The sequence below is a fragment of the Gracilinanus agilis genome, chromosome X, assembly GCF_016433145.1.
Source record: "Gracilinanus agilis isolate LMUSP501 chromosome X, AgileGrace, whole genome shotgun sequence".
NCBI classification, from domain to species: Eukaryota; Metazoa; Chordata; class Mammalia; order Didelphimorphia; family Didelphidae; genus Gracilinanus; species Gracilinanus agilis.
Genome location: NC_058136.1, coordinates 70,022,492 through 70,037,867, shown reverse-complemented (window position 1 = coordinate 70,037,867; position 15,376 = coordinate 70,022,492). Strand labels below are relative to the sequence as shown.

Sequence of the window (15,376 nt, the reverse complement as noted above, 5' to 3'; positions counted from 1 at the left end):
TCTGTGTATTGGCTCCTAGGTAGAAGAGTGGTAAGGGTGGGCAATGGGGGTCAAGTGACTTGCCCAGGGTCACACAGCTGGGAAGTGTCTGAGACCGGATTTGAACCTAGGACCTCCCATCTCTAGGCCTGGCTCTCAATCCACTGAGCTACCCAGCTGCCCCTGCATTCATTTTCATTCCTAGAAATAAGAGGAACAGTTTGACCAAAGTAGGAACTAAAGGGAATCAGGACCTAAAGGTTTTAGTATGCAAGGGTTTTCAATTTGGGCCATTTTTTGGCTTGCTCTAAAACCCACAGGACTTTCAGTGGACTTTTATTCTGGAGCCAATTTTTGGTTCACTTAGAATACAGAGGAAAATATTTCTTGCTATTCCAGAGAATTTCCATTCTAAGTTTCCTCCCAGAGCTCAGGACACATGTTCTCTGAGAGTTCCAAGACCTTAAAGCGGCTGGGTTATAGCAAATTCAAAGGCATGGCCTATTGCAGGGGTCGGCAATGTATGGCTCTCGAGCCATATCTGGCTCTTTCGAGGGCCAGAGATGGCTCTTTCTGCAGGAGCCATAAAGTCCATTTTTTTTCAGGCGCTGTTACAGGAGCGGCACTGTGAGCACTGTTCGGCTCTCACGAAATGACATTTTAAAAAAGGTGGCGTTTATGGCTCTCATGGCCAAAAAGATTGCCGACCCCTGGCCTATTGTGTTACAAGGCTTAGTTTTCCTCTGATATGTCCACACCAAGGTGAGAAACTCAGACGTGGCAATTACATCGAGCTAAAACATTTTGTTTTGAAACTCTTAGCCCCCTGCAAATTTAGTCCTTGAAGGAGACCTGATAGGCCAGACATTCAGTATTCCAAGACATGATAGCTTTTGGAGCTAAGAAGTGGATTTTTAAAAAGGTTTTTTAATGGACTTTTGTACAATGCACTAAATACTTAAGAGATAATCATGATCTGGAAACATTAACTCAGTCCTAGAGGAGAGTTCAATATTGACTTTCATGAATAATTATACCAATAGTTGAATTTACCAAAGAAGAAACTTGTTGGAATTGCCTTTGTTTCCTGGTGTTGTTATGTTCCACTGACTGAGGATTCTGAGCTAGCCAAAAAATAATGAGTACTTTTATCAGACCTTATTGGCTATCTGAAGGAGGATAATATAAGTTTAATCATGACTGAACTGATACAAAAATTCTAAATTCTCCTGTTTTCCTTATTTATAGAAATTGGTTAAAATTTCTATTCAGTAAGTATCTATTTCCACGAAATCTAGAAATTAATTCATTTAAAGCATTAGAAAATCCAGTCAATGCCAGCTCTCAGAGGCATGGCAATAGAAATCTGAAGGACACTCCAATCTTGACTTTTTGAGTATGCTCCTGGATAGGATATCCCTGTTCTAAATGTTCTCTTGAATAGCTCATTCTCTACTCCAGCGATGGGCAAACTACGGCCCGCCAGCCAGATGCGCCCCCTGAAATGTTCTATCGGGCAGCAGGATATTCTTCCTAATCTGACAAATACAACTAGTAGGATACAATACAATGAAACTTGGAAAGAGTAGCCTTAGAAACAGACTGACAGATGAACACTTCCTTTCCTTTGGCCCCCTCTGTAAAAAGTTGGCCCAGCACTGCCATGGCTGCTACCACATCTGACATAGTCTCCTATGAAATGTCAATTCTTTAAACAATTTCCTCAGTCAATCTCCGAACATCTTCCCTCTCTCTTCCAGTCCTTCCCAAACTTGCCAGTCCAGTTTCTAAAGCCCAATCCAGCTCAAGATTCTAGGGGGTCGATTTCCATTGAGCTCATATGTACTCAGTCCTAAACTGACAACATGATCAAAACTTCTGGCTTCAGAGTCCACTGCAAACTATTTCATTCACACTAGAACTTTCTGTCCTGCTGAGAAACTTTCTAATGTATTCCCTACTGTGGATTTTAAAATTAACATGCAATAATTCCAAGGTCTAATATTTATAAAGATTTATTCATATTTAACTAGAGAGCTAGAGAACACAGGGAGCGCTCGCCACTCAATTCTCATGGAAGCCAGAGGGCGTGGCAGAGCGAACTGGAAGTAAGGAGGCACATATAGGAAAGGCAAAAGGAATTGTGGGTGATACAGAAAGGAAGTTTGAGTAATGTAGTTTTAAGGATTCAAGATAATTCTAACTATACACTACCCCATAGTCAGCTTATCCCTTGACTGGTACCTGAAAGTGCAGGCATTCTGTGTTCTAAGGACCTTCCAAGGTAGGACATTTTAATGTGTAAAGGACCACTTTCAAAGTTCAATAAGATCTATAAGGTCAACAATGCACTGAACTAAAAGCTAAACCGATTTCCTAACACAAGGCTTAACTACCTCTAGGTCTTTTTGACCAAACGCCATGTTTCTCAATATTCATTATTACTAGTACTACTCTCAATTCCTATCTTTATCAATGAAATAATCGTTATCACATCAAGTTGCTTTTTTGTGTGCAGATTTTGGGGGGTGGCCAAATTATAAACCGTATTTCCACCATCCCCGTCAATCTATTTGTCTATGGCAGTGATGGGCAAACTTTTGAAAGAGGGGCCAAAGGAAATGAAATGCTCATCTGTCAGTCTGTTTCTAAGGCAACTTTCCAAGTTTCATTGTATTGTATCCTACTCACTGTATCCATCAGATTGGGAAGAATGTAGCACACAGGATAGAACATTTCAGGGGGCCACATCTGGCCCGAGCTGTAGTTTACCCATCACTGGTCTATGGACATGAGATTTCTTTTTTTCGTCTCACCAATGAAAGCTAAATTGTAATATATCATTGGTCTCTTATGGAAAATCTTGATTTCTCTAATTGTTTAATCATCTTCAACAGTTCAATACTATAATATTTTAGCTAATTATATATGCATATATATGAGAATATATTTTTGTCATTTATGACACTTGCAATTCTAAGGCCATTTCTTAATCCAATGATCTATTAGAGATAGACTTGTAGTGCAATGTGGGGATTTTCAGCATATTCTCAAATCTGATCTTTGTCATTCACTTGGAGTTCTGATATCCATTCTTCTCATAGTATGCCCACTTCCTTCTCTTAACTATTGAGACACCATGCTAAGTGCTAAACGCCTTCTATTATTGGCAAATTCCATTCTTAGTCCTTGAACATCTCCCCCCTCCCTGATCTTGTCCCTCCCAGCAAAGACATTCAAGATTGTACAGCTAAAAGCATCTCGGGATTCTGGATTCAAAATTCACCTTAACCTGATATAGGCTTGGTTCTTTCCATGCCCGCTCTGATCTGCAAGTGTAGCTTCACTTTCTGCACCAGGTTGGTACACTCAGAAGCAGAACTTAAGTTCTAGTGAGGACATTTTGTGTCCTAAGATATCATATACTTGCAATATTCTAACTCAAAAGAGTCCAGCGTGCTCAGAATTTTCGTGTTCTATGGCCCCTCCAGGCAATTTTGACAATTTGGATGCACAAGCCAAAATGATGATGAATTATTCTTTTTATTCATTGGATTCTGATTCCAGTCTACATGGATTTGAACCCGTGGCTGATTTTGAAACAGAAGCCTTTTCCCTGATGAGATTTTTGTACTGAATACTTTGGACTTTAGTCCAAAATTTCTCCACATTCTTGTTCATCACAAGCAAGAGCAATAGCAGTCTCCTTAACAAGTAACAGCAAGGAATGGTATGTTTCAGTGTACAGGTATTGTGGGTTGGAGGGATGTTCTGGCTAGCCAACAAACAGACTCTGAGCTCACCAGCTAGGTGGGTCAGTGGCTAGAACCCAGGGCCTGGAGTCAGAAAGAGCTGAATTCCAATGTGGTTTCAGACACTCACTAGCCCTGGGACCCTGGGCAAGTTACTTACCACTGTCTACCTCAGTTTACACGACTGGCAAATGAGTCAGAGGAGGAAATGACAAACCTCTTCAATACCTGAATGAGGTTACAAAGAGTCTGAAAAGACTCAACAACATCAATAACCTCACAAAGCCCTTTTTTGGCAGTATAGTGAAAGATGTTGGAATTTTTTTCTTATCTTGTTAATTCTTTGTCCTTTTGGTTTTGCTTATTGCACCACTGAACCTTAAAGTAAAGGCCCGGGCTTCACTGAATGATTCCCTGTGAAAACGTGACTTTCTCCTCGTGTTTAAAATCAATGAAAAATGGCCACTCTGAGCGCACTTAGTAAATATTTATGTAAATCAAAACCTGCCTTTGCGAAATTTTAGACTCCCCAGTATGTGACTTATGTCCTCTGAATTCACTCATTTACAAATATATATGTATATAATACAATAAAAAAAACTAGAATCGCTTGGAGTACAATATGAGATGTGCCATTTTGTGCTCCAGGGGAGGGGGCTTTCTTTCCTCTTCACATCTTCCTTCTTTGTGCTCTGCTAACTCTCTAATCTTTGTCTCCATGGCAACTGCCAAGGCTGACATTCATGTGTGCTCAAATCCTCCTGCTTCTGAAATTTTCCATCGCCAGACCCTCTCCATCCCCTGCTCTCTCTATTCTGGCCCCTCATCATTCTGACCCTACAGTTCCTACAGCTTCATCCACCTCATGAGCCTAAATTCCAAATTTCCTTCCACTGCATACGTTCTATGTTCTATGAGTGATCCCCCAACTAAGACTCTCTCTCTCAATTTTCCCCTCAAAATCTGGACATCAAAGGCAGGAATTACTACCTGGCTAAGAAATTCTATATTCTAAGCTTTCAGACCCCTCCAATATATGTCTATGTCCTTGAATGGAGTGAGGAAGTCCAGTGTTCCATGGGGCTCCCAAGAGCTGATCTGTGGCATTCTAAAATCAAATTCTTGTAGGCTTTTAAATTAAAGATTTTTATTGGATAATGAGCACAAGGCACATGGATCGTCTGTATAGACACATTTCCAAGATGAATTCCTGTCTCTTCTAAGACCTCAGGATATTACCCCTTGATGTTTGGGTCCAAAATACTCTCTATTCATTTTCATCTTTGGGCATAGCAGGAGCAGTTTGACCAAAGAAAGACTCACAGGGAACTGAATTTTTTTTTGTAGGCAGAGGTTTCTCGTTTGGGGCACTGTTTTGGCTTGATACAAAATCAACAGAACTTTTACTGCCCTTTGATAATCCCTAGTGAAGCATGAGAGATTGGTTACAAAGCATCACCAAATTAGGCGATCGGTTATATTGGAATTAAAAACTGACCTCCTAGGCAAAATCTCCTTCCTTCTCTTTTTTGGAAATTACCTAGAACTGGCTAATATATGGCTTCATTAAGAATAGAGAGGAAAAAATCTTTGCCATTGCTGCAATATTCCATTCTAAGGTGTCTCTCAGAGTTCACGATTTCAGAGCTCTCAGCTTTCAAAGAGGCTGGTTTTGTAGCACATTCAAAGGTCCAACTAATTACCTTCCAGTGTTTTGCTTTGCTCTGTTATCACCAAACAAAAGTGAGGCATTCAGAGGTGGTATTTATGTCTAAGCTAGCAGATTCTGTATTGGAACTCTCAGCCCTTGCAAATGTAGTCCTTCAATGGGACTTGACAGCCTAGATATTCAGCCTACTAAAGACCTTCCAAGATTTGACATATTCTGGTGCTAAAGAAACACTGCCTTCTGGTCAATAAGGTGGATTTTTAAAGGTATTTTATTTTATTTTGTTTTTGTTTTTATTTTGAATATTTCCCCATAGTTACATATTTCATGTTCTTTTGAAGGTATTTTAAATGGGGCTTGTACAATATGCTAAATCCTTAGAGATATCCTGATCTGGAAACATTAATTCTGTCCCTTAGGAGGCTTCAATAATTGATACTTTGGTATTTTTTGTGCTTCAAATATTCTATATTGATTTTCATGAGTAACCATATCAATAGCAGTGTTTACCAAAGAAGGAGCTCAATGGAACTGCATTTATTTTGTGGTGGTGGTCTATTCTATTGTCTGCGGGCTACACGGAGGAGGATGTGAGATATTCTTTTTTTTTAAGATATTCTTTTAAATTAAGTCACATCAAGGTGTAATATAAGTTAAACTGAAATAATAACTGAACTCATATAGAAATTCTAAATTCTATTTTCCCTTTTTACCTAAAACTGACCAAAAGTTTTGCTCTGCAAGAATACATTTCCAGGAAAGCCTGAAATTGATGACATTTTCCATGGGAAAGCCAAATCCAGAGAAGCTCATTGATTTTCTCAGAGGTTCAGGATATGGGCATTTGGATGACACCCCAATCCCAACTCTTTGCTCATGCTCCTGGATAGGACATCCCTTGTTCTAAATGTTCTCCTCCATAGCTTTTTCTCTCTTCTCCCAGACCTAAAATGGTCCCTTATAAAATGCCATTTCTTTAGACAACCTTCCCAATCAGCTTCTGAAGTTCTCTCCTTTCTCTCCTATTCATTGCCAAACTTATCATTCCAGTTTCTACACTCTAATCTAGCTCAGGATTCTAAATGATCCATTTCTATCCAGCTCATCTGTGCTCAGTCCTAACATGACAATATGACCAAGAATTCTGGCTTCATCTTCCACTATAAATTGCTTCATTCACAATGGGACTTCCTGTCATGCTGAGAAATTCCCTATCCTATAGCTGGCTTACCACCTTGAAAGGTACCTAAAAGTGCAGGCATTCTGTGTTCTAAGTACCTTTCAAGATATGCCATTTTTTACATGTAAAGGACCACCTTTCAAAGGTCCATAAGGTCTTTATTGAACTATTTTTATTGTCAACAATGCACTGAACTGATAGATTGATTTCCAAAACTAAGATTTGGCTATTTAGTGGTCCTTTTACCTAATATCATTGTATAGTTAGAAATATCTTGAATCAGGGGGCAGCTGGGTAGCTCAGTGGATTGAGAGCCAGGCCTAGAGACGGGAGGTCCTAGGTTCAAATCTGACCTCAGACACTTCCCAGTTGGGTGACCCTGGGCAAGTCACTTGACCCCCACTGCCTACCCTTACCACTCTTCTGCCTTGGAGCCAATACACAGTATTAACTCCAAGACGGAAGGTAAGGGTTTAAAAAAATTAAAAAAAAAAAGAAATATATTGAATCCTTAAAAACTACATTACTCAGACTTCCTTTATGTATTACCTACCATGCTTTTCCTTTTGTTTATGTTTGCATGGTCACGATTGTATAAGTTCTGAGGCTCCACCTTGTTCTCTCTCTCTTTTTGCTCTTGGGAGTGGGCTGGTTAGTACCCTTTTTAGTTAGCTTATGTTAGTTTATTATTAATAAAACTTTATAAAATATAACATTTAGTTATTGGATATTAATTTTAAAATCCACGCCATATAGGAATGGCCAAAAATTCTTAATATTCATTTTCACTACTACTACTCTCACTTCTGATCTTCTTAATGAAGTAACTGCATTGGATCAAATTGGCTTTTTGTGTACAGATTTTGGGGGATTTTATTTGGGTGGTCACAAAATAGAGAGTATTTTTGCCATACTCATCAGTCTTTCAGGTGATGGATGTGAGATTTTTTTTTACATCAACAAAAGAAAGTTAATTTGGGATACATGACTGTTCTCTTCTGGAAAATTTTACTTCATCTTATTTTTTTCAATGATATTCAACACATCAATATTTGAGCTAACTAAATAGGTATAGGATAATATAGTCTCATCATTTGTAAAACTTGTAATTCTAAGGCCATTCCCAAAGCCAATGATTTGTATTCTCAGAGACAGACTTCCAGTGCAATGTGGGGATTTAAGCATATACCCACATGCAGTCTTTGGGGTTCTCAGCTTACTTTGGGTTCTGATATCCCTTCTCATTGTTCTCCTAACACCTTTCTTCTCTTGACCATTGAGATATCATGGTATGTGCTAAAATCATTCCGTTACTGACACATTCCATCCACAGCTCCTGAACATCTTCCCCTATCCTGATTTCCCTCAAAAAGGGCATTCAAGATTCTACAGCTGAATGTATCACAGGATTCTGGATTCAGAATTTCCCTCAAGCTGACCCAGGCTCAGTTCCTTCGGTGCCCTCACTGTTCTGATATTTTGACTTCACTTTGCACTCCATGCTGAGACATTCGAAGGCAGTACTTAATTCCTAGCTAGGATATTCTGTGTCCTAAGGTTTCACCTACTTGAAACATTCTCACAGAAATGGGAGCAGAAACCTTAGAATTTTAGTTTTCTCTGGGCCCTCCAAGACATTTTGCCATTTTGGACAAACAACCTAATGATGACTGAACATTCTTTTCATTTTTGTGTTCACTGGATTCTGATTGCAGCAGATATGGATTTGAACCCTCAGCTGATTTTGAAACAGAGAATTTCTCCCTTATAAGACCTGTGTACTTCACACTTTGGTTTTTGGCACAAAATTTCTCTATGTTCTTGTTCATTAAAAGGAAGAGTAGTAGCAGTCTACTTAAATGGGAACTGTATGGAATAAGATTTGCTTCAGTGTGGAGCTGATGTGGTTTTGAGGAATCTGGGGGCTGGACAAAAAAATGGACCCTTATCCCACCTGCTAAGTGGCACAATGGATAGAGCACAGGACCTGGAGTCAGGATGAAACAAGTTCCAATGTGGCTTTAGATACTTACAACCTATGGGGACCCTGGGCAAGACACTTAATCCTGTTTGTGTCAGTTTTCTCATCTGGCAAATGAGTTACAGAAGGAAATGAGAAACCACTCCAGTTCCTTTACTATGAAAACCCCAAATGGGATCTCAAAGAGTCTGAAATCATGAAATCTGAAATATCAAAAAGCCTGAACAACGATACCAACAATCTCACAAAAACCATTTGGCAGTGTGAGGAAAGATAGGAGGGTTTGAAAAAATTTAATTCTTTGTGGTTTCGGTTTTGTTTATGTATCACTGAGGCATAATATAACTAGTCTGGAAAAATGAACGATTCCACCTGAAAATCATTTTTTCTCCTTATTTTAAAAATTATTTTAAAATAGCCACTACTTGGGCCCACCTAGTAAATATTGAAGTAAATCTATCCTTGCTGTTTGTGAGATTTTAAAAACCAAGGTCCACTCTCCAGTAGGTTATTTATGTGTTCTGAACCTCTATAGCATCTGGGAGTTTATAGCATACTGCACTGTCTGACATTTTGTGGTCCAGAGGGGGCTCTCTTTCCTCTCATATCCCTTCTTCTTTGTGCTCTGCTAAAGCTCATTTTCATCTCCATGGCAACTGCCACACCTGGCACTCTGAATGTACAAATCCTCTTCTGAAATTTTCCATTGCCGGACCCTCTCTAACCCCCACTCTCTCTCTGTTTTGTCCTTCACAGTTCTGACCCTACAGCTCCTATAGACTCATCTCCCTCAAGATCCTGAATTTGAAATTTCCTCCCACCTCATCCATTCTATATTCCATCAGCAATCTCCCATCTGATTGTCCCACTACCCTTTCCCTAGAAATATACACATACAGAGGCAGGACATCATTCTTAGCTAAAGAATTCTGTATTCTAAGATTTCAGACACCTCCAATATATATCCTCAATTGAGGTAGGGAAGCCTAGACTTCAGAGTTCCACGGGACTGCCAAGAGCTGATCTTTGGAATTCAAAGGACAAATCCTTGCAGGAACTTGAAGGATCCTCTTAATTTTTTTATCAGATAATTAGTACGAGACATTCCATATGGATACATTTCCACACTAAAGCGAGGTCTCTCCTAAGACTTTAGGATATTACACCTTGATGTTTGGCTCCAAATATATTCAGCATCCATTTTGATACTTAGCAAAAGCAGGAACTGTTGTCTGACTAAAGAAAGACTCGCAGGGAATTACACTGGCTTTGATGTGAAGGATTTTCAGTTTGGGACACTGTTTTTGCTTGCAACAAAATCAATAATACTTTCAATGTACCTTGATAGCTGTGGGGAAAAATGAGAGATGGGGTACAAAGTATGGCCACTGCAGAATATCAATTAGATTGGAATTAAGGGTTGATCTCTGAAGTAAAAGCTCCCTCCTTGTTTTGGAAATTCTCTAGAATTGAACAATGTATTGGCTCACTTAGAATACAGAGGAAATTAAATATCGACAGTTCTGAGATTTTTCCATTCTCAAGCCCCTCTCGGAAAAGATTTATGTTCTCTGAGAACTCCCAGCTCTCAAAAAGGCTGGTGTCTAGCACATTTGAAAGTCTGAACTTTTCTGTTCCAAGAGTTTGCTTTGCTCTGTTAGCTCCACACCAAAGTGAGACATTCAGAGGTGGCATTTATGCCTAGCTAGGAAGGAACTCTCAGCTTCCTCTAGCATTAGCCCTTGAATGGGACCCGACAGCCCAGGCTTTGTCTGCTAAAGATCTTCCAAGGCATGACATTTTTTGATGCTAAAGAAACACAACCCTATGATCTATAAAATGGATTTTTAATGGATTTTTTACAATGCACTATGTACTTAACGATAACGTGACCTGGAGACTAATTCTGTCCATTTATAATAGTTCAATAATTGAACCTTGGTATTTCTTTTTGTGACCCCAAAACTCTACAATGATTTTCATGAATAATCAGAATCAATAGCAGTGTTTCCCAAAGAAGCAGCTCTATGGAACTGCCTTTGTTTCTGGGTGATAGGATATTCCATTTTCTGGGGACTCTGAGCTAGCCAAAAAGTAAACAGTACCTTCACCAAACCTTATTGGCATAAGGAAACAGATGTGAGATATTTCTTTAAAAATAAGCCTCAGCAAGGTGTAATATAAATTAAATTGAAATAAATGACTAAACTCATATAGGAATCCTAAAGAATTCTAATCCTAAAGAAAAAAATAAAGAATCTCCTGTTTTCCCTATTTTCTTAAAACTGGCCAAGTGGTTTACCCACTAAGAATATATATTTCCATGAAACCAGAAAATTGATGATATTTTTTTTATTGGAAAGCCCAATGCAGAGCACCTCACTGATTTTCTCAGAGCACTTAGAGCTGTGGCATGTAGATATTAAGAGGACACTCCAATCCTGACATTTGGGTACTCTCCTCGATAAAACATCCCTTTTTTAAAATGTTCTCCCTAATAGCTCATTATTCTCTTCTCCTTGGCCCCTCTCAGACCTGACATGGGCAAATATGTCATTTGTTTAGACAGGTTTCTCAATCGGGCTCTGAACATCTCCCTTCTCTCTGCTCAAATCCTTCCCCAAATTTACATTCCAGTTTCTACAGCCTGGGCCATCTCAGAATTCTGGATGGCACTTTGGTGTCTACTTTCTAACAAACTCTTATGTGTGGCTCCAAGAAGCTGTTAGCATGTATAGTAGCCACACACTGGCAAAACCATCTGATAGTCCTCAAACCCATTAATGATTTAGGGGATGTCTTCCAACTATAAGGATGATATTAGAAAATAAGTATTGTTTTATTAGTTTTAAAGACAAGAAGTAGAGAAGCTGGCTTGAGGAAGAATTACAGTTTCAAATAGAACTGAGAGAGTGTTCATTTCAACTGTTGGAAGTTATAACCATTATTTCTATGACAGTTACACACTCTGGGTGTGGCATTCCAGGAGTGGCTTCTGGCAGTCGAAAAAGCCACACGCAAGTTTCTTTTCTCTCTCAGGGCAAGAGAAGGTAACATCTTTCTGTCTCTCTATCTCTCTCTGAGTGAAAGACTTGAAGGAGTGGAGTGTTTTCCAACTTGGGAAACACTATTCATTTATCTGTTACTGTCTATAGATTGGTTAAACTGTGAAAAGACCAAAGAAAACCTGGTCTTTAGTTTGGACTCTAACTCTGGTAAGGCTCAGAGTCCTAACTTGATTTTTGTGGAGACTCAACCAGCTAGCCTTGGTTATCTTTATAACTTAAAGGCGAAGTTAAGAGTTATAGTGGTTAGGTTTATTTAGAATAATATAAATTTGGTTAGTTAGATCAGGGAGGATTAGCATAGCCTGTGAACCACAGGAGAAGCGGTTCCTTGTGGGACCTGGGAGTTTATTTGGGTGAAGTTAGAATCCCTTAGAATTAGAACTCCTTTTACCTTTATATATATTTTAAATAAAAAAAATTATTTTCTATTTTAAAAAAAAGAATTCTGGATGGTCAATTTCTGCCCAGCTCATACAGTCTCAGTTCTAAATAGACTACCTGATCAGGAATTCCGCCTTCATATTCCACTCCAAATTATTTCATTCAGAGGGTGACTTCCTGTCATATTCCTGTTGAGAAATTCTCTAATTTCATCCCCAGCCAATCACCCTTGAATCATACCTACGAGGGCATATACATTCTCATATCTAAAAGAACAGCCTCCAACATTCTATAAGGTGCCACCTTAATTGTTTCTATTTTTTTAGAATGCACTTAACTAAAAGATAGACTGATTTCCAAACAGAAGACATGGCTTCTTATAAATTGTTATTACCTAATATACCATGTTTGAATTGGATAATAATACTCAATATTCATGATCACTAATACTAATCTCAATAGCTATCTTAATCAATAAAGAAATTGAAGTTGAACTGAATTTCTTTTCCTGTACAGATTTTTTTGAATTTTTTTTAGTAAGAGATGACCAAAATAGAATGGTGTTTTCTCCAAGACCGTGAGTCTGTTTGATCAGAAATTTGAAATTTTATTGTTTGCATCACCAGTAAAAATTAAATTGGAATAAATGATTGATTCTTTATGGAAAAATGCCTCCATCTAATTTTTTTCAATTTCCTTCAATACTTCAACATTTCAATATTTTAACCAATTTTCTCTCTCTCTACACACACACATGAACACAATAAAACTATTTATGAAATTTATGATTCTAAGGCCATTACCAAACTCTATGATTTATGTTCTTAGACACAGATTTGCAATCTAATATGGGGATTTTCAGGACATTCCCTAATGTGATCTTTGACATTCTCAAGGCTCCTTGGGCTCTGATATGCCTTCATCTCATTGTTCTCCTAACTCCTTTCTTCCCTTGACCATTGAGACATCATGGTACATATTAACATACCTCTGTTACTGACAAGTACCATTCTTAGCCCATGAACATCAAGTAACTGTCTCCTTAATCCTGTCCCTCCAAACAAAGATATTTAAGATTCTACAGTTGAATGAGTCTCAGGATTCTGGAATCAAAATTTCCCTAAAACAGACACAACCTTGGTTCCCTCAGTGTTCTCACTGTCCTGCTATCCTATTACTTTTCACTCCATGCTGGGACATTCAGAGGCAACACTCAATTCCTAGCTGGGACATTATGTGTCTCACCTAGTAGCAACATTCTAGAAGAAATGGGATCAGGAAGCTCAGAATAGTAGAGTTCTAGGCTGATTTTGAAACAGAAGCCTTTTCCCTGATGAGTTTTTTTGTACTGAATACTTTGGTTTTTGCTCTAAATTTTCTCCTCATTCCTTTACATTAAAAGTTAGAGTAATTGCCATCTTTCTTAACAAGAAACTGCATGGAATGTCATATGTTTCAGTGTGCAACTCTCGTGGTTTGGAAGGATTAGCTAACAGCTAACCAAAACCCAAACCCTAATGTCATCAGCTAGGTGGCTCTTGGAGACAGGAAGAGCTGAATTCCAAGGTGGCTTCAGACACTTACTAGCTCTGGGACCCGGGCAAGCCATTTATTATTATTTACCTCATTTTTCCCAACTGGGAAATGAGTGGGAGAAGGAAACGGTAAACCACTCTAATATCATTACCACCAAAACTCCAAATGGGGTTACAAAGTGTCTAAAAAGAGTGAACAACATCAACTATCTCACAAAAACTTTTTGGTAGTGTAGGAGAAGATGTGAGGGTCTTTTTTTCCCTTTTTTGGCCTTCAGGTTTTGCTTATGCATCACTGAGGCTTAATATAAAGACCAGAAAAAATGATGTCCTCTGAACAATCAAATTTCTCCTGATTTTTAAAATGAATTATTTGGCTCCCATAAATAGATTGCTCTGAAAATCAGTGAAATTTTAAGCTCCAAGGCCCCCTCCTCAGTTGGTAACTTATGTGTTTTGAAACAACTCAACTATAGCATATAGGAATTTTGTGAAGATTGTTAGGATCTGACATTTTGTGGCCTGGCAGGGGACTTCTTCGATGTGCTCTGCTAACTCTTTCATTTTCATCGCCATGGCAACCGCCAAGGCTAACATTGTTTGTTCACATCCTCCAGCTTCTGAAATTTTCCATTGCAGACCCTATCCAACCCCCACCTCCTCTTGTCTGGTCCTTCACAATTGAGACCCTACACTTTCTATAGCCTCACAGAGCTCATGATCCTGAATCTGAAATTTCCTTTTACCTTATATAGTTTATATTCCAAAGCAATCCCCTGGCTGATATCCTCTCTGACCTCTCGCCTCAAAATCTATACTTACCCAAAGGCAAGACATAACGCCTAGCTAAGACATTCTGAATTCTAAGCTTTCAGACCCTTCTATGTATATCCTCAGATGGGATGGGGAAGCCCAAACGTTCAGGGTTTCTCGGGGCTACCAGGGGCTGATCTTGGGTATTTTAAGACCAAATCCTTGTAGGATCTGGAAGGATGCTTTTCAACACTTTTTATTGGATAATTCATACAAGGCACATGGATCTTCCCTATAGACACATTTTTGCAATAAACTTGGGTCTCTTCTACAACCTTAGGCTATTACACCTTGAGGTTTGGGTCCGAACATACTCTGCATCCATTTTTATTCTTAAGAATAGCAGGAGGGGGCAGCTGGGTAGCTCAGTGGATTGAGAGTCAGGCCTAGAGACGGGAGGTCCTAGGTTCAAATCTGGCCTCAGACACTTCCCAGCTGGGTGACCCTGGGCAAGTCACTTGACCCTCATTGCCCACCCTTACCACTCTTCCACCTATAAGTCAATACACAGAAGTTAAGGGTTTTAAAAAAAAAAAAGAAAAGAATAGCAGGAGCGGCTCAACCAAAGTAGGACCTGAAAGAATTACACTGGTTCTAGTGGGCACGAGTATTCAATTTGGGACATTGTTTTGGATTACTACAGAATCAATAGAACTTTCACTGTATCTTAATAGCAGGGTGGTAAAGAATGGGAGAGAGAGGAAGGTTGTAAAGTGTCGCCACTGCAGAATATCAATTAGACTGAAATTTAGAATTGATCATCTAGGTAAAATAGCTCTCCAACTTATGGCCTCAATTACAACACAAAGGAAGATAATTCTTGTCATTTATGAGATTTTCTATTCGAAGGCCCCTTCCAGAGCTCAGTATTACAGTTCTCTGAGCACTTTCAGATCTTAAAGAGGCTGGATTATGGCATATTTAAAAGGATGACCTATTGTGTTTCAAGGATTTGCTTTCCTCTGTTATCCCCACACCAGCTTGGAAAGTCAAAGGTAACAATTATGCCTAGTTGGGA

The 15,376-nt window shown here is 38.9% G+C and overlaps 1 protein-coding gene across 1 annotated transcript in view; it reads left to right on the top strand.

Annotated features, from left to right (window-relative positions):
* MTMR8 (myotubularin related protein 8) overlaps positions 1 to 1,516 on the top strand; it is a 41,730-nt gene extending 40,214 nt beyond the window's left edge. The window contains exon 14 of the mRNA XM_044682893.1: positions 1,424 to 1,516. Coding sequence (XP_044538828.1) covers positions 1,424 to 1,516 — 93 coding nt within the window. The remainder of the gene's footprint in view (positions 1 to 1,423) is intronic.
* The last annotated feature ends 13,860 nt before the right edge of the window (positions 1,517 to 15,376 follow it).